Source organism: Pelophylax lessonae (assembly GCF_965119305.1).
Source record: "Pelophylax lessonae genome assembly, chromosome: 4".
In the NCBI taxonomy this organism is placed as follows: domain Eukaryota; kingdom Metazoa; phylum Chordata; class Amphibia; order Anura; family Ranidae; genus Pelophylax; species Pelophylax lessonae.
Genome location: NC_138771.1, coordinates 472721801 through 472745357, shown reverse-complemented (window position 1 = coordinate 472745357; position 23557 = coordinate 472721801). Strand labels below are relative to the sequence as shown.

The 23557-nt window shown below is 41.5% G+C and overlaps 1 protein-coding gene across 2 annotated transcripts in view; it reads right to left on the bottom strand.

Moving 5' to 3' along the window:
• Window positions 1–23557, bottom strand: part of ABTB3 (ankyrin repeat and BTB domain containing 3) — a 379618-nt gene that overhangs the window by 148416 nt on the left and 207645 nt on the right. The window contains exon 2 of one of the 2 annotated variants that reach the window (XM_082255198.1): window positions 22635–22784. The exons of the other annotated variant lie outside the window; for it this stretch is intronic. Within the exon in view, the coding sequence (XP_082111324.1) occupies window positions 22635–22784 (150 nt within the window). The remainder of the gene's footprint in view (window positions 1–22634; window positions 22785–23557) is intronic. 2 annotated transcript variants of the gene reach the window in all.

Below are 23557 nucleotides of genomic sequence, written 5' to 3'. Positions count from 1 at the left end.
AGCATGGAGGTCAGTTCCATACCCCAGTGGAGACTCTTCTCCCCCAGCTAGCCCCAACCGAGCTGTCCCAGCTCCCCCCAACCACCCCCTGCTGGCCAGGTCGGGAACCCTGATTCAGTCAGTGAGTAGAGAGTACCTGGAGTGGAGCTTCAGTCTGGAATGGGGGTCAGTAGGAGGCTGGGAAGAGGGAGAGTGGGAGGGAGGCTGAGTTGCTGCATGGGCTTCTGGTTTGTACTTTCAAACAAAAGTGTAATGTATTTGAGCTTACTATTCTTTAAATGTGGTGGCTGCATTAGGTTTCAATGTTTAGACCTTTCACCTTTATTTTCCCCTGGTGATCTAGCCAGTACCATACTGTACTTCCTAAGGCTGGTTTCACACGGGTGATCCGATCAGGTCCGCCTGTCAGTTTTTTAAGCTGACCTGATTGGACCCGCCATTATTCTCTATGGAGGGGCAGTTGTCAGCACACAACACCCGCTGGCATCCAATTCGATCCTGTTCGCCAAAAACAGACAGATGGGGGATCCATCCCCATCTGTCCAGTGGATCAGATGACAGTCGGATAGAAACAGACAGGCGGTCTGTTCCCATCCGCCTGCCCAATAGAGAACAGCAGAGTGGACACAGACCTGTCTTCCATTTGCTCAGCAGGGATGAGCGGAGAGATCCCCTCTGAGCAGGCAGATGCGCGTTACAGATTCCCCCTGTGTGAGAGGGACATAAGGGTGTCTCTATTCTGGATGGAGGAGCACCTTGGACAGCTTTTTTGTCAATCTGGGGAAAGGGAAGTGCTAGTTTTACTAGCAGATTTAAATAGACTTGACTAACACATTAAAGCCAAACTCCAGCCAACACTTTTTCAGCAGTTACAGCAATATTTGTTTCTTATGGGATTAAGGTTTCCATAACTGGATCAAACCTGACCATTGTAAGCACCACTGCCAGTGTTAAATAGTTTGTTTCAACCCTCTAACTGCCGCTTTAGTTGGAAAGCTTGATCTGTTAAAGGACATTGAAAAATAACAGACATACTGCCCAAAAAAATAAAAAAAATGTAGCCACCACATCTAAGAATTGGTAAGCTGCAATAACATTTTTGTTTTTTGGGTTTAAAACCACTTTTAGGCTTCATGTACACTTAGGCATGATGTACCGTGGCTGCAGGAAAATGCAAAATGCGGCAAAATCGTGCAAAAACGTTGCCATGGTTTCCCGCGGACAGCAGTCAAAACGTTCCTATGCTGAATGTGATTCTTCCATGTTCAGGAGAGGGAGGTTGAACCTCCCCCTAACCGCAACAGCTCCAAAACGTTGCTAAAAGCCTATGTGTACATGGACACATAGGCTTTTATGGAGTTGGGTTTAGGAGCTTTGGCAAAAAAATGCTAAAAGCTCCTAAACTCAAGTTTACATTAGGCCTAAATCTCTCAGTAGCAAAGAGATTTCATTACCAGTGTAGTTCTAGGCTTAGGCAATACAGAAGCCATAGATACCTACGACAGCCAGGCAACTGCCATTTTTTGTAATAGACCATTAAAAGCAACCCATTTAGTACTCTAAAGACAGGTTTTATTTAAGCAGAGCTCCAGTTTAGCTTTTTAGTGTACTGTCCAGCATGTTTAAAAATAAAAAGCGGCTTTTGCTGTCCCACCCAGATTTATCTCTCCTGGTCCTGGCTACCACTTCTCTTTGAGGTTAAATGATAGCCAGCTTTATTTAACCTATTTCCTGTAAGACTCGGCTGTCATGGACCTGTCCCCTGGCCTGGGCTCACAGAACGGATGAATTGTGTGAGTGCTGTTCTCTGCACCAGAAAGAACCATCACTGCTAGAGAAGAACAGGAAGAAACTTTGATATCACCGGCCTTGCTACAAGAAATCTGGGCTTCAGGTAAGTAATATTAATTAATATTTCTTTAGCGCTTTTTTTCCTAAGAACCTAAAGAATTTTATCTGATGTTGAAGCAGCCATCTTGGGTGTGTTCACTAGAATATCACACCAGGGTCATTTTTTTTTCATGTACAGGATCCAATATACCTAACCACGTCTTTTAAGCATTGGATAAAACCCATACGGACATGCAAACTCCATGCAGATGATGTTCTGGCCAGGACTTGAATCGAAGACCGAAGTAATGCAAGGCAGAAGTACTAACCACATATGTGATTTCAGACAATCATTTAAATAATTCAGCTTGAAAAATATTTTGCCAAGAGAACAAGATGAAGTCACATAAGGCCTAATTCACTAGGCTCTAAATGCATGTTATTTGTTATAACCGTCTTTATTTTCAGACATGGGGCTGTTATATTCGACACCTTTGGCTGCCATTGAATAAAATAACAGTTGTAAAGGCAAATAAAAATCTCATCTTAGTGAATTGAGTCTATAGCATGGTAGTGTAAAAGTAAGGTGTGAGTATGATCACCGTCCCGCAGCGAAAACGGTGGATTCCACTTTTCCTGACCTGTCACCTGTGCATCAGATGACTCCCCAAAGACATCTCTAGGTAAATCCTATGTCTTAGCAGAAAATGGAGGTGATCAACAAGAGACCGTTAACTTGCTTTATTTCACGAATGTGGTTTACAGAATAGAAAAATTTAGATATAAACACTCGCCTCAAATTACACTCCACTGCATATACGGTCAAGAGTCCTCCTGAAAGGAAATATAAATGTATAAAACATTCTTTCTGTGAAATGACTGAATGTTCTAACATTGGAATGTGCTAAAGTCAGGTAAGACTTCGAAAGTGGTTAGATTTTTCCCAGGCGGGAGTTAAGTGTCTGTATCACAGATGGAGCCCTATCTGAAATGAGGTATTCAATATAGTTAAGGCTTTTTGGTCACCCGTGATTCACACATACACTATATGACAAAAAAACAAAAAAGATTATTTTAATACCACAGCATACAACGGCATTTTGAACCATTGTGCCCTTCCACCCTTGTGGTAAAAGTTTGTGGAAGGCCCATTTCTGTTCCTACATGACTGTGTTCCTGTGTACAAAGCCAGCGCCATAAAGACCTGCCATGAGTTATGTGTGGAGGCACATGAGTGGCCTGTACAGAAGCCTGACCTCAACCCTACAGAACACCTTTAGGATAAAGGATTATGTTAATACTTTAGCATACAAAGGCATTTTGGACCATTGTGCCCTTCCACCCTTGTGGTAACAGTTTGGGGAAGGCCCATTTCTGTTCCTACATGACTGTGTTCCTGTGTACAAAGCCAGCGCCATAAAGACCTGGCATGAGTTATGTGTGGAGGCACATGAGTGGCTTGTACAGAAGCCTGACCTCAACCCTACTGAACACCTTTACGATAAAAGATTATGTTAATACTTTAGCATACAAAGGCATTTTGAACAATTGTGCCCTTCCAACCTTACGTTAACAGATTGGGGAAGGCCCTTTTTTGTTCCTGCATGACTATGCCCCTGTACACAAAGCTAGCTCCATAAAGACACGGTTTGATGAGTTTCGTGTGGAGGAACTCCAAGTGGCCTGTGCAGGGCTTTGACTTCAACCCTACTGAACACCTTTAGGATGAACAGGAACTTAAATTGAGAGCCAGGTCTTCCCATACAACATTCATAGATGACCTGACAAATGCTTTTTTGGCTGGGCGGACACAAATTTCCACAGACACACTCTAACTCTATCTCATAGAAAGCCTTCCTAGAAGAGTAGAGACTGTTGAATTAGGGCAATGTAACACCAGCAATCCCGTTGTTTACAGTTCCAAGGTTCTTTAGATTCCCATTATTTGATACGCTGACCATAACCAACAGAAGAACAAGGGATTTTACGACCTCATGACCAGGCCATTGTTTGCTATTTAGCACTGTGCTACTTGGTAATTTCATGGTCATGCAAAGCTCTACCCAAATTAAATTATCATTTTTTTTCACACAAATAGAGCTTTCTTTTGGTGGTATTTGATCATCACCAGATTTTTTAATTTTATTATGTAAATGAAAAAAGATGAAAAATAAAGATTCTGGAAAAAAAAAACAATATTTTTTACTTTCTGCTAAAAATATCCAATATAAAAATGAAAAAAAAAAATCTAATTTCGGCGTAAATTTTGGCCAAAATATATTCTGCTACACCTTGAAAATCCCAGTTCTATGAGCAATTTTCTTTATTGATCTGTGTGAAAGTTATAGCATCTACAAACTATAGTATATATTGGATTTTTTTTTAATACTACTAATGGCGGTGATCAGCAACTTATAATGGGACTGCGATAGTGCAGTGGACAATCTGACACTAACTCACGCTGGGGGGGGGGGGGGGGACTGACTAACTGCCACTGACATCACCAGTGACACTAATACAGTGATCAGTGATAATACTATATGCTGTCACTGTACTAATGACAATGACTGTAAGGGGTTAACATCTAGGATCATCAAGGGGTTAAAAGTGTGTCTAACAATGTGCAATGTGTGCTGCTTTTTAGTAAAGATCTCTTTGTTTCTTATCCCTGCAAGAAACAGAGAGATCATTCCCTCTGTACAGAACTCTGTGTTGATTGTCAACACAGGGCTCTAGGCTGTGATTGGACAATCAGCAGTACAGCCAATCAGCAGTACAGCCAATCAGCAGGACCCAGCCAATGATTCATCTGCTGACAGACTCTCGCTGTGTACAATCACCCGGAACCAGGCAGGGACGTACAAGTACGTCGCTTTGCTTGCACAGGCTGCCCGTCAGGTGGTCCTTAAAGCATAATTCCACTTTTGTTGAGAAAAAAACATTCCCCTCTGGGTGATCTATGTACATTGCAGAGATTTTAACAATCTTTGTTGCAGATTTCTACCTTTTGTTATTCTGAAGAAATCATTGTTTGTTCCTCTGTGCTGAGTGGGTCCAATGGGAGTGGTTTCATAATTATCTGTCAGCTGTGGCAGCTGCAGGGCTCTAATGAGGAAATCTGCTGGGCCTGCATCCCTTTGGACTTGTTCCTATTGGGAGTATCTCACCAAAAATTACATTTTTGTTGCAGGGGTTGCCAGAAATCTAACTTGTATCCTAGGCAGACTTCTGGGAAAATTGGTGAGCCAATCACACAAGCAGGAAATGATGTTTCTGGGGTGTGGTCAGTACACCTCCAGGTAGCCATATTACATTGTATTTTTAGAAACAGCTGCAGATTGAAAAGGAAAGATAATTTTTATTGTCATTGAATTACAATATGATTTGTGTTGCAGTTGTATACACTATATTGTTTTTTCTTTATTTGCTGATTTTTTTCCCCACGAAAGTGGAGTTACCCTTTAAGTGGTTAAAGACCTATTCAGATTTTTGTGGTTTGTTAATGTATCTGCAACTATGTGTACTATGCCACGCATTGAGGGCCCAAATATACTATCTGTTCTGAGATGTGCTGATCTGCATAGATGAACACAGGCTCAACACAAAGGCACATAGAAAACAATGATTCCTTTGTGACCTTTTCACACCACAATATTTGAGTGGAGTTGAGTAGGGTTGTAGTCGCATTTTATGCAGCACGGCACATCAAATATCTAAACAGATGTCATTGCGCCACAGTGCGTCACAACGGAGACACCTTATTCAAGTGCTCAGACAAAGATTTCAATTGTGAAAAAGAAAATAAAAATAAAAAGTGCCTTTTGTTACAAAAACACAAACCTTAGCCACACAGCCCTCATGAGTTTTGCCATGTGGGCTGTCGTGAACGAACCCTAACGTGCATTGCGCTAAGGCAGCCTATTGGTTTGAATGGGTTGCCAACACACTGAAAATCAGACCTGCAGTATGTTTTCCGGTGTAGCGCTTCACAAAGTATGGTACTGCGTTACCATGCATAGCGATATGCTGCGGCACAACTACCTTGCTTTAGTGTAGTGGAGAGCCATTTAAAATTATTTGCACTGTGGAATGTGCATTATCACCTTGCAGTAACAAATAGTAAATTTTGGGTTTTACTGCACATAACCCCCCGATACAATAATCTATATTGGTCCCAAAATGTACATTTTTTTTCTAGAAGCAGCAAATCAACATCATTATCTCTGTTCATACTCTTAAAACACAATGTTAATCTCTTAACGACTGCCTGACACAGTTTTACTGAGGCAGGTCGGTTCTGTCCCGTGAAACTCCGTAAATGTACATCGATTCGCGGGGCCGCTATCACGGGGCATGCACCCATTCGCCACAGGGGAAGCCGATCAGCGGGCCCGGTGGCCGTGATGGCTGCCGGGTACCCGCGATCGCTCCCCGTGGAGACAGAACGGCGGTCTGCCATTGTAATCACAGCAGACCGCTGTTCTGTCAGTTATGAACAAAGGGATCCTGTGTTCCTCTTATTTAGGAACACAGTTCTCTGTGTTCATGCAGAAAGCCCCCCCCCCACAGTTAGAAAGCATCCCCTAGGGACACAGTTAACCCTTCGATTGCCCCTGATGTTAACCCTTTCCCTGCCAGTGTCATTATTACAGTAACAGTGCATATTTTTAGCACTGATTACTGTAGTAATGTAACTGGTCCCCTCAAAAGTGTCAAAAATGTCAGTTAGGTGTCCGATTTGTCTGCTGCAATTTCTCAGTCCCGCTAAAAATCGCTGATCGCTGCCATTACTAGTGAAAAAAAAAATGACATAAATCTTTCCCTTAGTTTGTAGACGCGATAACTTTTGCGCAAAACAATCAATATACACTTACTGGGATTTTTTTTACCAAAAATATGAAGCAGAATACAAATTGGCCTAAAATGATGAAAAATAGAGTTTTAAATGTTTTTTTTATTGGGAATGTTATATAGCAGAAAGTAAAAAATATTGTTTTTTTTTCTGAATTGTCGCTATTTTTTTGTTAATTGTGAAAAAAAAAATCGCACAGATGATCAAATACCACCAAAAGAAAGCTCTATTTGTGGGGAAAAAAAGGACATCAATTTGATTTGGGTACAGTGTTGCACGACCGCGCACTAGTCAGTTAAAATAACGCAGTGCCGTATCGCAAAAAATGGCCTGGTCATTAAGGAGGTAAAACCTTCCGGTCCAGAAGTGGTTAAAATAAAACTGATCCAAAGGCATTATATTTATTAGATGTTGCATGTGGAATTTCATTTAATCCATTGTGCTGCTGACTGGTGGTCATGAAAGATGTGCTATGGAATGCTCTCAATTTAATGTGCATGATACTACAGTCAATACCTTGACAGGTCCTGTCAGGCGCGGGTTATTTTCAGACGCGGTGCGGCTGCGGAATTCTGATCATGGTCAATCAGACAGCCATTTTGTGTAGAAAGCCTTGATTTCCCGACTGATGGAATGACAAGAGGCTGCACAGATCACGGCAACAGTCAGCTATCAGCAGTGTCAGCTTTCTCTCTTCTCGCTGTTTTCTTAAATAAGGTTTGTAAATCCTGACATAGATTTAGGAATCTCGCTGCCTGCTGTTCTCTTTGAAAAGGAAACAACCTAATATATGTGTCATACAGCACAAATATAAATTGCTTATTAACACACAAGTGATTGGAAAGTTAAATAGTCTGGAAAATATATTTTTTATAGTTGGAATATGGCACACATAAAAAACATAACTTTTACCCAGGCAGCAGTGGTGTCACATAATCAGACAATTGTCTAAGAAGAGAATCGGGATCTCTTTGGAGGAATTTACTCTCAATTCCTGTTGTTTCTCTGGGGGAGGAAATTATGAAAAATCTTTCCAATAAACAGACTGCAAAAAAAAACTCTTTAGATATATAAGTTAAAGGAAAAGTACTGTCAAAGCTCGTTTTCAGTTCGTTCTGAACTCCAGTGACCCGTTTTCAGCAGACAGCGGGTTTCAGCCATAGTCACAGAGCCAGTATAGGCTGTAGGAAAATCGCGACCATATGGTCGGTATCTGCCCACATGCCTGGATCGGCACCTGGCTAAGCTTCTCAGTGAGCTGCTGAGAGCCTGAGCTGACTGATCCCCCCCTCTCCACAGCCCAGCACTCCAGTGAGCGCAGGGCAGCGAGCAGACAGCGGTGACTGACAGTTACCAGCTCTCTGTTCAGGGAGCTCTGAGAACAGAGCAATCGGTGGTGTTTGATCGCTTGGTTCTCAGTCTTAGAGCCGGCGAGGGACAGATGCAGCATCGAACCCATGCTGCATCCACCTAGGTAAGTAGGATTCTGAAATTAAAAAAAAAAAAAACATACTTGTCTCTTAACGACCTCTGGACCGGAAGATTTTTCCCCTTAACCACTTTACAACCGGAGGATTTTGCTGTCTTCCGTCCAGGCCACTTTTTGCGATTCGGCGCTGTGCGACTTCAACTGACAATTGCGCGGTCGTGCGACGCCGTACCCAAACGAAATTTACGTCCTTTTTTTCCCACATACAGAGCTTTCTTTTGGTGGTATTTGATCACCTGTGCGATTTTTACTTTTTGCGCTATAAACAAAAAAAGAGCGTTTATTTTGAAAAAATAACAATATTTTTCACATTTTTTTATATGAAATTCCCCCCAAAAAAGATGTAAAAACCAATTTTTTTAAAAGTTTTTGGCCAATTTGTTTTATGCTACATATGTTTGGTAAAAAAAATCGCAATAAGCGTATTTTGATTGGTTTGCGCAAAAGTTATTGCGTTTACTAACAAAGGGAAAGATTTCTGTCATTTCTGGTGTTTTTTTTTTAACGCGTAATGGCGGCGATCTGCGATTTTTTTTGCGGGACTGCGACATTGCGGCGGACAGACCGGACCCCTGACTGACATTTTTGACACTTTTGGGGGTACCAGTGACATTACTGCAGTAATCAGTGCTATATATATGCACTGTTACTGTAAAAATGACACTGGCAGGGAAGGGGTTAATTTTATTGGAGAGGGAGGGGTTAATGTATGCCTGGTGCTTACTGACGTGTAGGGGGGGAGGTGACTATGTGATTCATGGACAGATCGGATGTCCAGCTATGCTGAACAGTCCGATCTGTCACTCCCTGTCACTATGGAGATCCGCCCGCTGTGTTTACACACAGCGGGCGGATCTCCAGACTCGATCCCCGACGATCGGGTAAGAGCAGCGGCGATCGCCGCTGCTCCTCCCCTGGCCCGACTCCCGCTGTGAATGAAAACAGCGGGAGCGAGCCTCCGGCGGCGCGCAAGCGCCGCCCAGAAGGGGAGGAGTCCAGTCACGTTAATACTACGTGACTGGACGATAACGAACCACTCTGCCGCAGTAGTATTACTGTGAGCGGTTGCAGAGTGGTTAATGACCAGGCCATATTTTGCGATTCAGCACTGCGCTACTTTAACGGACAATTGCGTGGTCGTGCAATGCTGTATTCAAATAAAATTGATGTCCTTTTTTTTCCACAAATAGAACTTTCTTTTGGTGTATTTGATCACCTGTGCAATCTTTATTTTTTGCGCTACAAACAAAAAAAGAGCGACAATTTTGAAAAAAAAAACAATATTTTTCACATTTTGCTATATGACATTCTCAAAAAAAAAATTTAAAAATCAAAATTTTTTAACATGTTAGGCCAATTTGTTTTCTGCTGCATATTTTTGGTAAAAGAAATTGCAATAAGCATATTTTGATTTGTTTGTGCAAAAGTTATCGCGTCAATTATTTACGGGAAAGATTTATGTCATTTTTATTGTTTTTTTTTTTTTTAATAGTAATGGCGGCAATCTGCAATTTTTAGCGGGACTGCAACATTGCGGCGGACAGATCAGACCCCTAACTGACATTTTTACACTTTTGGGGAGACCAGTGACATTACTACAGTAATCAGTGATAAAATATGTACTGTTACTGTAATAATGATACTGGCAGGGAAGGGGTTAATATTGTGGGTGATTAAGGGGTTAAATGTGAGCCTAGGGGAGTGATTCTAACTGTGGGGGGGCGTGGCTTGTGAAATGATCATAGTGACCTGTGATCCTATATAGAAGGATCACAGGGGCTCTATGATCATTCCAGGGAGAAGAACGGTCAGCTGTGTTTACAACAGCTGACTGTTCTTCTCTCTCAGCAGGGAACGATCACGGGTGTTAGGCGACAATCGGAGGAGCTTGACCCTTGCATCGGCTTCCCCGCTGCCGAGTGGGGGTGGGAGCGCGCCGACGCTGGCGCGCGCTCGCCCCCTAGCTGCACGTAGGTCTACGTCGGTTTGCGCAGGAGAGCCACCCTGCCGCAGTTAAAAGGCGGTGGGTGCTCGGCAACAGGTTAAAGATGAACTCCAAGCACATATAAAATACACAAATTAATTGCAACTCTTCATTCATTTGTAAGTCATTCAATTTATTTTTTAACTGCCTAAATGTGACTTGGTATCAGCCTTGCTTACTGATTGGAGAAGCAGTACTAAGAGCCAATCAGTTGTGTTGCATGCTCATGTGCTAAAAAGGTCACAGTGATAGGAGAAGAGTGACAAAAAGGTGAGCTCATCAGTGTGCTGCTTCTCCTTTCACTGTCCAGTCACAGGCTGGAGGAGGGACAAGACCTGTAAGTGTTATCTGATGGCAATAGAGAAAAATCAGATCTCCCACCCTGCCAGAGAGACAGAATGTGCTGTGTGGCAGAGCTGTATAAATCTAAGAACGGAATAAGATGAAATAAAAATTCCTTTAGCAGGTAAAACGGCACCTGTATATGCATGTCATCTGTTTACTTAGCTGAGTTCAGCTTTACCCTGTGCTTACTGTAGGAGCTGTGTAATGTGGAATAGTATTCCACTGTGCTTCAGGATAATAAAGGATTTTGTTTTCTATAAGAACAAACTGAAGCACACCTTCCCTTCAGAGCTTTTTGTCTTCTTCTAAAGCAGTTGCAGGTTTAGGGATCTGAGAATGCAAGCTTTCTTTTTTTTTTTTTTTAATGTGACCAACCGGTGTCTTGTTTTTCCAGCCTATGTAACTATAATATGGAATTATATTATGTAATTACATGATACACATGGAAAAAAAAAATGTTAAACAAATTAAAAATGTAAGCCAGTGGCCGTTACTCTTGGGATTTCCTCCATGTTTCTTGGATTTGTCCCGCCATCATTGGGTTCTGGGGGGAGGTATGATTGACGCTGTAACATCCATCTCTTTGAGACCCACTATGGCAGTCTGCTTTTTAGGACTGGTGGAAAATGTAATCTCCATGGTAGCCAAAAGAATCCTGGTTAGCCTGCTCCATTATGATGCAATAGAAAAAGTCTGCTTCTCCTCCTTCTCTTGCCTTCAGAAAACAATTGGGGAATAACAGCCTACAGCTGTATACGGATACTTATTTTAATAGGGGTTGCCCCAAGAAGTAGAATAAAGTATGGTCCAGTTGGTTAGCCAAGCTCATGACAACCTTGGCTATGTCTACAGTTTAATGTTTGCTGTTATGTTTTGATTGCATACACAGGTTTTTCCTAGCATGGGGACATCGTCTCAACTAACTCTGGTATGCATTTTGTTTTCTTACTATGTCTGATTTATTCTGTACAAATTGCCGCGAGCAACACCTCAGTTTTTTTGAGTGAGGACCTTGCTCGATCTACACGATCTAACTGGACTAGAGTATTTTATAGCGATATATGAGAGCTTAAGATGCGAGGACATATTTATGCAGATTTGAATGAGAGGGTTGTATAGGAAGTTCATCATCACAAAATGGCGGCATTCTACTTCCGGTTCCTCTAAGGTGTCAGCAATAATGTAATTTGTTACCTTATAAATATAGTACGTATCCGGAACGGAATTGCTTTTGATAACGCTCTGAGTGCGGAGCGAAACGCGTCAAGCTGTTCGTCCGAGTACGTACTACGCCAGACTACATCCACCTTCCGACATACGGGTACACGGGGAGTGAGTATAGCCGTTTGGATTGGCAACCCGTGGGATGATTCTTTAGGCGTTTTAACCTTTGTCACATTGTAAGTGTATCTTGTATTGTGTGCATCGAATAAAGTGATTACATACTTCACGATGCCAGCATCTCTTTTCATTTTTTGAGCAATACCTGGATGATATGACCTACAGAAAAGCTGATTGAGTTGATGGTCCATTAAGGCTCGTCCTATCTAAGGATATTCTGAAAGCGGTGTATTATTTGGCTTCTGGTGAGTAGGGGTCCAGGAGGGGAGCACCTACTCGTGTAGAGAAAGCACCAGCACTTGTTTTACGAGCACGCAGCACTTTGGATTTATGTTTTGCACTAAGACTGTCACTATTGAAGCACGTCTTTTATTGAAAGACTTTATTTGATATTTATTTACACATGATGAAATATGTATTTATTGTATTTTTAATATTTTTTTATATTGTTTGGGATCTATGATATAGTAATGTGTGTTTGAAGTTGAGCACTAGCACTTTACACAGATTATTTATACACCATATTTATTGGGATTTATTTATGTATTTAATTTGATAGCAGCGCAGGTATACTTTTGCACTATACACTTTATAAAGGTACACCACCTTTTATACCAGCAGCAGCCCACTATACAGTGGTATCAGAAAAAATAGTAATCCTCAGCGCTAGCCTACAATCTTTATTTCGATCTACAGTATCATAACTTGTTATATCTTTGAAGCCCATGCGTGAGTCCTCACCTCTGTGTTATGTTGTTCTTGTTTTATTGTCAATTTGTTACATTGTCTGTTTCAATAAACAGATTTAAAAAAATGTTAGACTTTGTGCCGGTTCACACTAATAGGACTTGTCAGGCGACTTGGTCAGCCTGGCAAGTCGTGCACCGTCGCGGTCCATTGAGTAGTACAGGACCGGTTCTAATAGGAGCGACACAAGTCGCTCCGACTTAGAAAAAGGGTCCTGTACTACTTCGGGGCGACCTGGAGCGACTTGCATAGACATTCATTTTATGAAATCCATGCAAGTCACGCCGAAGTCGCGCTGCACGCGACTTCACAGGTCGCCCCCTAAGTCGGAGCGACTTAGTGTGAACCGAGCCTTCGAAAATATCATTTATTTGATAGTTAAAAGAATCTTTAAAAAGACTGTGGATTCCTTTTAAATAAACAGACAGGCGCACACGCACACATGCACGCAAGCACGCACGCAAAAACACCAATGAATCAATCCAGGCCAGGAATTCCCATCTGAGTCAGTCTAGTTGTCTTTTCATATGTATGGCCAGCAAGGAACCATAAAACGAATACTGCTCATAACGGTCCCTGAGGAAATCATGTTTTGCTCTTTTTTTTCTATGAATTACGTTGCTAAGAAATGGTTACAGGGATTCCTCGTGTTCAGAGGTCAAAGTGAGGTAGCCAAGCAAGGGAACAGGATTGTCATGAGTTAGATGAGGCTTGAGGGAAAACATCATGGATGGTAAGTCACCTGATCTGGGGCAGAGCAAAGCCTCTACCTATGATTGCATGAAGATTTTGTAGTGTTAACTGCTGAATAAAACTCATTATTAGCATAAACACTGGAGCTTTTGTTTCTGTGTATTTTTATTGGTTGAATCCATTTGTGATGGTAAACTTAGCCACGGTTTTACTGCCTGGGAATGCCCTCCAGAATTTAAGGTTGGAATGGAATATTTTCATGACCTCTGTGTACCACAGATTAGTAATGCCATCTATTAATCTCTTTATTACTGGAGGACTAACCTGAATTTAAAGAAGATCTGAACTCAAAAATGTTATATTTATTATGGTTTAAGAAACATCTATGAATGTTAGATGATCCTATGAAGTATTCTGGAAAAAAAAAACTTTTCTTTGAAATTCCTCCTGAAAAATAGCAGTATATACTTCCTAGTATGTGAGAGTGCTTGGGCACTCTATAGCTGATAGCTGCAGTGTGATATCTGATGCACTGCTGCCTCTGACTGTAGTCTCTAGAGCAGGGATTCCCAAACTACGGTCCTGCAGCTGTTGCAGAACTACACATCCCATGAGGCATTGTAAAACTCTGACATTCACATACATGACTAGGCATGATGGGAATTGTAGTTCCTGAACAACTGCAGGCCCGTAGTTTGGGAATCCCTGCTCTAGAGATTTGCAGTGAGATTTGCTTTGCATGGGCAAAACACGTTTGTTTTAAAACAGACATGTCGAAATGATGTTTTGGCCCTCTTGCTGCTTTTCTGCAACCTATGTTGGTTTGCAACTTTGGGGCCCTGGATTGGAATTCAAGCTAGAACACTACGTGCATGAGTGTGTATGCTCTGCCTATCTGAGAAAAAAAACACCAAAAAGGATACTGCACCTCTGGGGCTACCAAAATAAATGTATTAATTAAATTGGACTGAAAATTACAATACAGTGCATGTCCCATAGACACCCCCCCCCCGTCTCCGTCCCACTGGACGGCCCTAGTATCTTCCTTCCTACTCCCCCAAAGAAGCCTCCCAACACAGCCCCACTCACCCTGAATTCCCCACTCCACTCCACTACTCCCGAAACCGTCCACACTCCACAATCCCTGAAACTCCTAACTTTCCCTAGGATGTAATATAGAAGACCTAATCCCTCCTTATGGTATGAGAAGTCCACTGTATAGTTATATAGTTACTCAGGTTGAAAAAAAAGACACAAATCCATCTAGTTCAACTTATAAAAAAAAAAAAAATCATACAATCCCATATACAGAATCCTATACCCATAGTTGATCCAGAAGAAGGTGAAAAAACCCAGCAAAGCATGATTCAATTTGGTACAGCAGGAGAAAAAATCGCTTTCTGATCCCCCGAGAGGCGATAAGATATTCCCTGGACCAACTTTACCTATAAATGTTAGTACCCAGTTATATTATGTACATTTAGGAAATCCAGGCCTTTTTTAAAGCAATCTACTAAGCTGGCCAGAACCACATCTGGAGGGAGTCTATTCCCCATTTTCACAGTTCTTACTGTAAAGAAACCTTTCCGTATTTGGAATGAAATCTCTTTTCGCCTAGATGTAAACAGTGCCCCCTTGTCCTCCATAGAAATCTACATCTTGCGGACTTCTCATACCATAGGAAGGGATCAGATCTCCTATAATACATCTTGGGAGGAGTTAGGGGTTTCAGGGATTGGGGGGTGTGGGTGGTTACGGTACTAGTGGGGCATTCGGGGGTTGTGTGGGGAGGCATCCTTAGGGGGAGGGGGCACTGTATTGTTGTAATTTTCAGTCCAATTTAATACATTTATTTTGGTAACCCCAGAGGTGTAGTATCATTTTTAGTGTTTTTTTTTTTTTGTCTCATGTATGTATTTTGGATGCACCTCCCCGCTTTAGGGTATTGGCACCAATAGAGATACCACTCCCAGAACTTTTCTTGGTGGGTTTTTTACATGTTCTGCCTATACTGCCTATGGATTTCCTTCCACACTCCAAAGACATGCTAGTACATTATTGTCTCTTTTCTAAACTGTCCGTAATATGTGTGCTCAAATATCTATGTACCTATGTACATGTGATAGGGACCTTAGACTGTTATCTCCCTGAGGGCAGGGACTAATGTCAAAGTTAGGTACAACATCAACTGTTGGTGCTATATAAATGCCTGAAATAAATAAAAATAAAAGAAAGCAACTGTGCCCCCAACTGTTGATAAATTACATAATTTTCTAGCTAAATACTTCAAGGTATCTTTGACTCCTTTTTTGGGATTAAAGCTGAGCTCGACCCAAAAGGGGAAGCTCTGCTTGTTTGCACCCTCCCCCGTCCACTGCCACATTTGGCACTTTTTGGGGGGTAGGGGTAGTGGGTACCTGGTTTTGCCGCCCTTCTTTCCCTGCAGTCTTCTGGGACACATCACATGTTCCAGAAGACTACAGGACCATTTGCAAGGTTCAGCAGTGCAACGACGAAACGGTGGGTTAGGTTAAGTCACGGAAAGGGAGCTTAAGTTATCACTGCAATTTATTTTATCCTTTAAGTCAGTGGTCTCCAAACTGCGGACTGTGGGCTGAATGTGGCTCTTTGTTTGCCTTTATCCGGTCCTTCGGGCACTATTCTTCACACAGATACAAAACTGCTCCTCCCACTGACATCATCAATTAGACACCATCCCTTTCAACCACGGGGCACTAACCTTCCATGGACACCAACTAGGGGATATTATTCCTCCCTGTTTCCTCTCATTCACGATGGGACACTGTTCCTCCAAATAAAACCACCAATGGGGCACCCTACTGATACAAACAAAGGGACACTATTCCTCCCACTAATACCAATAGTGGGACACTATTCCTTGTCCTACTGACCAGAGGAGTTAAGTCATTTTTTATACTTACTGACCTCCAAGCCTGGGGCATTGTTTACTCCTTCTGATGGTGAGGTTCACAGTCAGGTTCCCCCTAGGTTCTTAAAGTGTCACTAAACCCCGATCATAAAAAGCTTTCTATAAATGCTGTATTTCATGCTATTCATAATCATTCAGTCATTATGAGATTTGTTTTCTGTTTTCTGCAAAAAACCTGGTTGATACTGCTATTTTCTATTTCCACCTTCTGTCCATGTCCCCAATTCAGCTAAGGATTTTGCAGAACAGTGTTGGCAGCTCTGCACATGCTCAGTTTGCAGTAAGTTTCTATGCTGAGCTATTCCTCCCTATCACATCTGAGCAGCCCATGTGACTATAGTCACACATGTGGGCAAATACACAGTGGTAAATGAAAGCCCATTCCCTCCTTCCCTCCTCCTCCATGTCCACTAACCAGCTAAACACAATGGGGGCGGGATATTACATCTTGATTAATGGAAGCTTCACCTCCCACTTATTCTAAGAGACAGGCAGGAGGGGCGTGACACAGCCTGTAACTGATAGAAATCTGCCCACACGATGGTATTGCCAAGAAAATAATAAAGATTTGATTTCAAACATATTTGTATGACAATTTAAAACAGTTTATTGATATTAAAAATTTGTTTTTAATCTGTATTCCAAAGGTTGTTTTTTATTTTTTTTATTTATGTTTAAAAATGTGACCAGCAGCAGGGGACTTGAAGCTTCAGCTGTTTATGTTTCCCTGCAGACAGGCTGGGAAAGAACTTGTTCATGTGACAGCTGTATATTAATTAGGAAAAAGGTACTTAGATTTGATTAGATTTTTTAAATTAAAATAATTACAGTGCCATCATCTACATATGGTAATAGAAGGGACAATGTGAAATTAAACAGTATGTGTTTAGCATCACAGGAAAGTAAACTGGCCCTTTGTTAAAAAAGTTTAAGACCCTATTCACACTAGCACGACTTGTCAGGCGACTTGGTCGCCTGACAAGTCGCGGTGGGTCGCCCGCCATTGAATAGTACAGGAGCCGTTCTAATAGGAGCGACACAAGTCACTCCGACTTTGAAAAAGGGTCCTGTACTACTTTGGGGCGACCTGGAGGCGACTTGCATTGACTTCAATTATATGAAGTCTGTGCGTGTCGCGCCGAGGTCGCGGTGCATGTTGTGCACCGCGACTTCACAGGTCGCCCCAGCAAGTCGTGTCGCCCCTGTGTGAATGGGCTCTAAAGCCCCCTGTTTTAAGCGATCAAAAGATTGAAAGCAACTAGGGAATGGATTAACATACCTTTCAACAGGCACTACAATAGGTTTGATTAACTGTCAATTTTAATTGATCTGAGAAACAGATGACAACTTGGGTCATAGGTTACGATTACTGAAAGTTTATGGAACGCTCTTAAATTGACAACAAAAATGCCATGTATATGGCCAGTATAGCTGTGTATAGGAAAATATTTCCCCAGAGATCAGAAAAACCAGCAACAGTACAGTACAAGGTAATTTATGTAAAAACAGCTCTAATAACATTCATGGATGGATACACAAATGTTTCAGAGGAAAATCAAATCAGAAGACATTCAAAATGAAGGTGGTAAAGCAGGGCGGCAATATTTTCCTCTACACAGAAGACTAGATCTCCAGTATTTTGCCTACAATAACAGAGCCTATTATATCAACTTCAAATACAGTATCTCATTTTATATTCAGGTACTGGATCTTCAAAATACATGATTGTAAAGGTATCAAATGATGTAAGTTTTTTTATTTTTTATTTCAAGTTTAAAGTTTATTTAAATATACATTACTAACTGCTACTTTATATAAACCAGTTGATGATTAAGATCTACTTCAAAACACAGCTCTTTCCACTTTTTCACTTGGGAACCCAGGTAAAATCAGAATTATTCAAAAGGGGAATGCAAAGAGGAAAGTGATTGTGCAAAGTGCAGTAAGTCTAGGCAGCTAGTCATAAAATGTATATTAAAGAAAATGTAAAAATAATCTGTAAAATCTCATATAAGTTTTAAAGCCCAACTCCAAGCACATTTTCTTTTTTAAAAGAGAATCCCATGCTCCTTAACACTTTAAATAATTAGTTTAGGCCAGCTTGGACTGAATAAATTATTTGCATGTCAGAATAGCTTGTTGTGCTTCAGTAGCAGTACCAGAGACTTCTCCTATACTGCCGGATATAGAGAGAGTCGCCCATACTGCAACACCAGAAGACTTATATTTGTTTAAATGAACACAAATGACATTACAGATGATTGAGAAGGAGGCTAAGCTTGGAGTTAAAGTTGTTGTAAACCTCTGACATGAAAATGAACAAAGCATATCTTCCATAGTGTGTACTTGCATCAATTCAAAGCACTGAGTGTGATTTCCGTCTGTAGTCTGGTTCCACTGTTATCTGCATTTTTACCAGGCTGTGCTGACTCCCAGGGATTGAGGGGTGGTGGAGGAGCTCCAGTACACAGCCTCTGACAGCCCGAGCAGCGCGTGTTTCCCTATGAGATTGTGTATAGAGAGGTGTGTCCCCACACTCAGGTCTCATATTACACTCAGTTCTCCTTTCCTAACTGTGCTGTGTGTGACATCAGATCCGCGCCCCCCCCCCCCCCCCCGCCTTCTGACCATTAGTGTAAACTGTACACTTCGAAGTGAATGAGAGATGGCTGCAGATAAACGTATAACTTATGTAGGATTTGTTGTATCTCTGTGAATCACCTGTGGCTAGTCACTTCACTGAGTTTATGTAAGGGTTTACAACCACTTTAAAGTGGTTATAAAGGCTGATTTTCTGTTCTTAAAAAAATAAATATGTTATATTTACCTGCTCTTTGCAATGGTATTAAACAGGGCAATCCCTTACCTCCTCTTCTGGCGTCCCCCACCAACACTGTTTCCTCCTACTCTCCAATTGGCCCTTAGCAAGCCGGCTGCTGTGGGGGCACTTATGCGGGCTCGCTCCCAAGCTGGGCTGTGAGCTTCCATAAACACACACAGTGTGGCTTAGCCACGCCCTCTCTCCTGTTTAATATTTTTAAACCTGCAGCTTTCATTCACTAATTATACATCAATAATATATTGTGTGCCAGCTGTGAAGGTCTTTGTTCAGGCACTTCCTGTTACAGGGTGACAATGTTCTGTCCCTGTCTGCCAACTGTGCTCCTTTGTTGTTATTCTGTCACCTGAGCATCCGCGTCCGAGGGAGACTACAAATGACTTTTTTAACACATATTAGGCAGGCATGGTCCAATGTTGTCACCAACAGGGATCCTGCCCAGGGAAATGCTATTCAGCCATCACTGGGGTGCATGAAGACAGGACGTGGCTTCAAGAGATCCACAGCACTGAGATGAAAAAGAATAGAAAAATGGCAAAAACAAGCATTTTAATAAAAAGATTTATCTCAATTGGCTAGGACCTATAATGCTTCAGCAAACTAAATTAAATTAATTTAGGTTTTGCATCTTTTTGAAAGAGGCAATGGTGTTGATTTACTAAAACTGTAGAGTGCAAAATCTGGTGCAGCTGTGCATGGTAGCCAATTGGTTTCTAACTTCAGCTTGTTCAGTTAAGTTTGACAAAAAAAAAACTGGAAGCTGATTGGTTTCTATGCAGAGCTGCAGCAGATTTTGCACTGTCCATTTCTAGAAAATCACACTGGTTCACTTCTAAACTGCCTCTAAAACGCTTATGCGTTAATGAAGCATTTTTTTTGTGCTTTTGCAACGTTTGAGGTGTGGTTTTTAAAGGACATGTGGACTCAAAAACTACACCAAAAATGCTTAGTGGGGGCGTTTTTTAGGTGCCTCCTAACAGAGGCGTAACTAGAACCTATAGGGCCCCAGTGCAAGAAACCATGAAGGGCCCCCCCGGACCACTGGCTGGGGCCCTTCCCTTCAAGCCTGGGGCTCTTCCCACTGATCCTGGGGCCCTTTACTCTCATTGAGGGGCCCATTATTAAGGTCCTGCAGCGGGTTCCTTTCACAAGTTCTGCAGTGGGCCCCCTTCCTGCATCTTGGGGCCTCCCCACGGTGGTGGAATGCAGCTACAGGAGGAAAAAGAAGGACATTGATTTCTCTACATGCTGCCCCCACCGCCTCTTCTATCAAGGTGTACAGGGGAGCCACACAGGCCCCCTGGAGCATGGGGCCCGGTTGCAATTGCAACCCCTGCAACCCCTGTAGTTACGCCCCTGCCTCCTAATAATTTCAATGGAGAAGAGCATTTTTAATGCGTGTGTTTTAGCTCCCCTAACATGCTCCAAAGATGCTGAAAATAGGATTTTTTCACCGCAACGAAAGCGCACCGCCCCAGTGTGAAAGCATTCATCGATTTTAAAGGAAAGCATTTTTCTTGAGCTTTTCAGGTGCTTTTTTTTTTTTTTTTTAACACAAAGGCACTTGAAAAACTCCTTAGTGTAAAAGGGCCCTAACTGTTGTTAGGATACAAGTGGATTAATCAAACAGTTTTTCAGTTGCAATTTATCATTATCATTACTATTATCAACTGAATAGTAGCTTTAGGTATTTTTCATTGCACTGGAATTTTTAACAGAGACATCTTCTTGAGCTCATCACTGAAGGAATTAGACATCTTCTTGAGCTCATCACTGAAGGAATTAGACATCTTCTTGAGCTCATCATTGATGGAATTAGGTAACAGGAATGCTACACAGACTAACAAGCTCTGCACTGTTGTCCAACCCATTGACAAGCTCTGCACTGACATTCATATTTGTAATATCTGAGAAGCAAAATATATAAAAAAGTTTCACAATAAAATTGTTAGGAGACTCAAAATATGCAGTAACCATAAAAGCCCAACAAGCCTTAAGCAGTTGCCCCCACAGTGCCACATTAGTGAATCTTAAGCCTACTTATAGTGGGAAAAGCCTATATACACACAGGATTATGCTCAGAAGCTTCCACTACACATATATGGAAATGGTGTCACCGGTAAACTCATTAGTTGTCACTATGCTGGATCTCTGATTACCTAATCTCACCTTTGGATGCTACACTCCTGGAAGTAACTCAGGAAGTAGCAGCCTGTCACATTTCACATTATTTCTTAGTTTAAATTACAATATGAGCCACTTGACAGCACTATGTTGAGAACCTCAGGTCAAAAAGACCCAATGTTTTCAATGTGCTGTATCAGTGAATTGATAAAATGTAAACTTCAACAAATCTGCTGCATAAAGAAGGTAAGGAGTGCAATGCTATACTTATAGTAGGACCAATAAAGCTGTAAACAGCCATATTTCTGAATACAGGCAGGCGTTTATATAGTATATCAAAAGGGGAGATTTCCCTTCACTTCCTGTCCTGTAGACATAGCAGGAGGTAGGAGAAAATCTTGTCAAAGTGATGGAAATCCTCTCTGCCAGATGTCATTAAAACAGGTATACCAGTTGGAAGATTTCCCTTCTATTCTTTTTCTGGGTGCAACTCAGAAATGTGGATTTTTTATTATATTCTGACCCAATAACAATGGTCACCAAGACAAAGAAAGAGTATGTTTATCCTTTGAGGTGAAAAAGACAGTAATAAAAAAAAAAAAAAACTCACAATGCAGTGAAAGTCGGCATTTAAAGTCTGAGTCGAAATTTTCACTGTCCCATACCAGAGAAAAAACACGTTTTCGGAGAACCTGTCTCCCTTTAGTAAGGTGACAGATATAACTGGTTGACGTGTCCCTAAAAATGTAGTTGCTTTTTTTTTGGTATGGAACTTGAGTGAACCTTTCTACGTGCTGACTTTTTCTGCATTTTGAAGGTTCTGTGAGCAGCGCACCACCTGTGAGCAGTGCACCTACCCTCATTTATGGCTCAGAAGTCTGTATGGTATATGATTCTCTAGCAATAAAAAATGCACAGGAGTTCTAAAACCTTAGCACTCTATCCAAAACAAAAAAAATAGGTGTGAAAGGGCCATAAAATATTAATTTTTGATTGTCTGCTTTGGGACCAATGAATAGGGCAAATTATTGGCGCAGAAATTATGGCTAGTGTACATACATTTAGGTAGCCTAGTGCATGTACATGTGTGTCAGTTTGTGTGTGTGTGTGTGTGTGTGTGTGTGTGTGTGTGTGTGTGTGTATATATATATATATATATATATATATATATATATATATATATATATATACACACACACACACACATTTATATAGCCACAAATACACGTAATCCATCCTCTCATAACAGATGAAAATCAATTTTCCATACCAGCGACAGGTACATTCATCTTTGTTGCACTGCCATAATTACAGTGGACTAAGATGAATTGCATATATTGTAGTTACCATGGCTGTCTGCTGCAGAATGCTGTGTGTAGCTGGAGGATAGAGGAGGAAAGAGGGGAGAGGGAGAAAGAATATTCACAGACTTGTACTTACTGAGCTCTGCAATACTTCCCACACGTGTGGCAAGCAAAGACTGCTCTATAGTCCTCAGTTCTGATTGGCTAAACATCTGTACATCACCTGGTTTATTGGGTCTTTGGTGCTCTCTATGGAGGTTCAAACTGTCTGGAAGGCAGAGGACTCCTGAAAATACAAAACCAAAAGAAATAAGATTGCTGCACTCTTAGCCTTACAAGTATATAAGGTCATCTATTTATGGTCAAGGGCTGGTTGCCCACTTAAAGGGTAGTAACCGAGACATCACGTTTGGGTGGAGGTCGGTGGGTTGAGTCATCCACTGGCTTCTTGCATCTATTCCATTCAGTTTCCAGGTCTTCCCACCCTCCAGGGCCATTATGATAAATAAGGGAGGTCTCCATTTTCCCATAGCTTTCTCACAAGGTGAAGGAAAAATTGGAAACTCCAGAGAGAAATTTTTCAAAGTATTCTCCATTTTCAACGAGAGTATGGGAAACTCACCCACAAGTGTACAGTAACTATAATAAATGATGGGGTCACCCTACCTATTTTTTGGTGTGTAAAAGCTTCAAGGCTGCAATAGCATCATCTTAAAGTGTATGTAGGCATACCAATATTTTTTTTTTAATTGGATCTAATAGGGAAAGTTTAGACCCTCTGATAGCAAGGCTGTGAAGGTTTTCATTTATCCAGGTCCTGGTATAGCTAGGAGTAATTAGTCACATTTAACTGAACTTGTTCTGTAATGTTGAAGACATTTCATAGCTTATCCAACCCACTTGTTCAGTTCCAATTATAAAAATGCTGAGTATCTTCCAGACACTCATTAGAACTGAAGATGTGGCTTGGAGAAGCTACGAAACAATATTACATTACAGAACAAGTCCAGTTAAATGTGACTACTACTAGCTAAACAGTCTGTCAAGCTCTTATTGCTG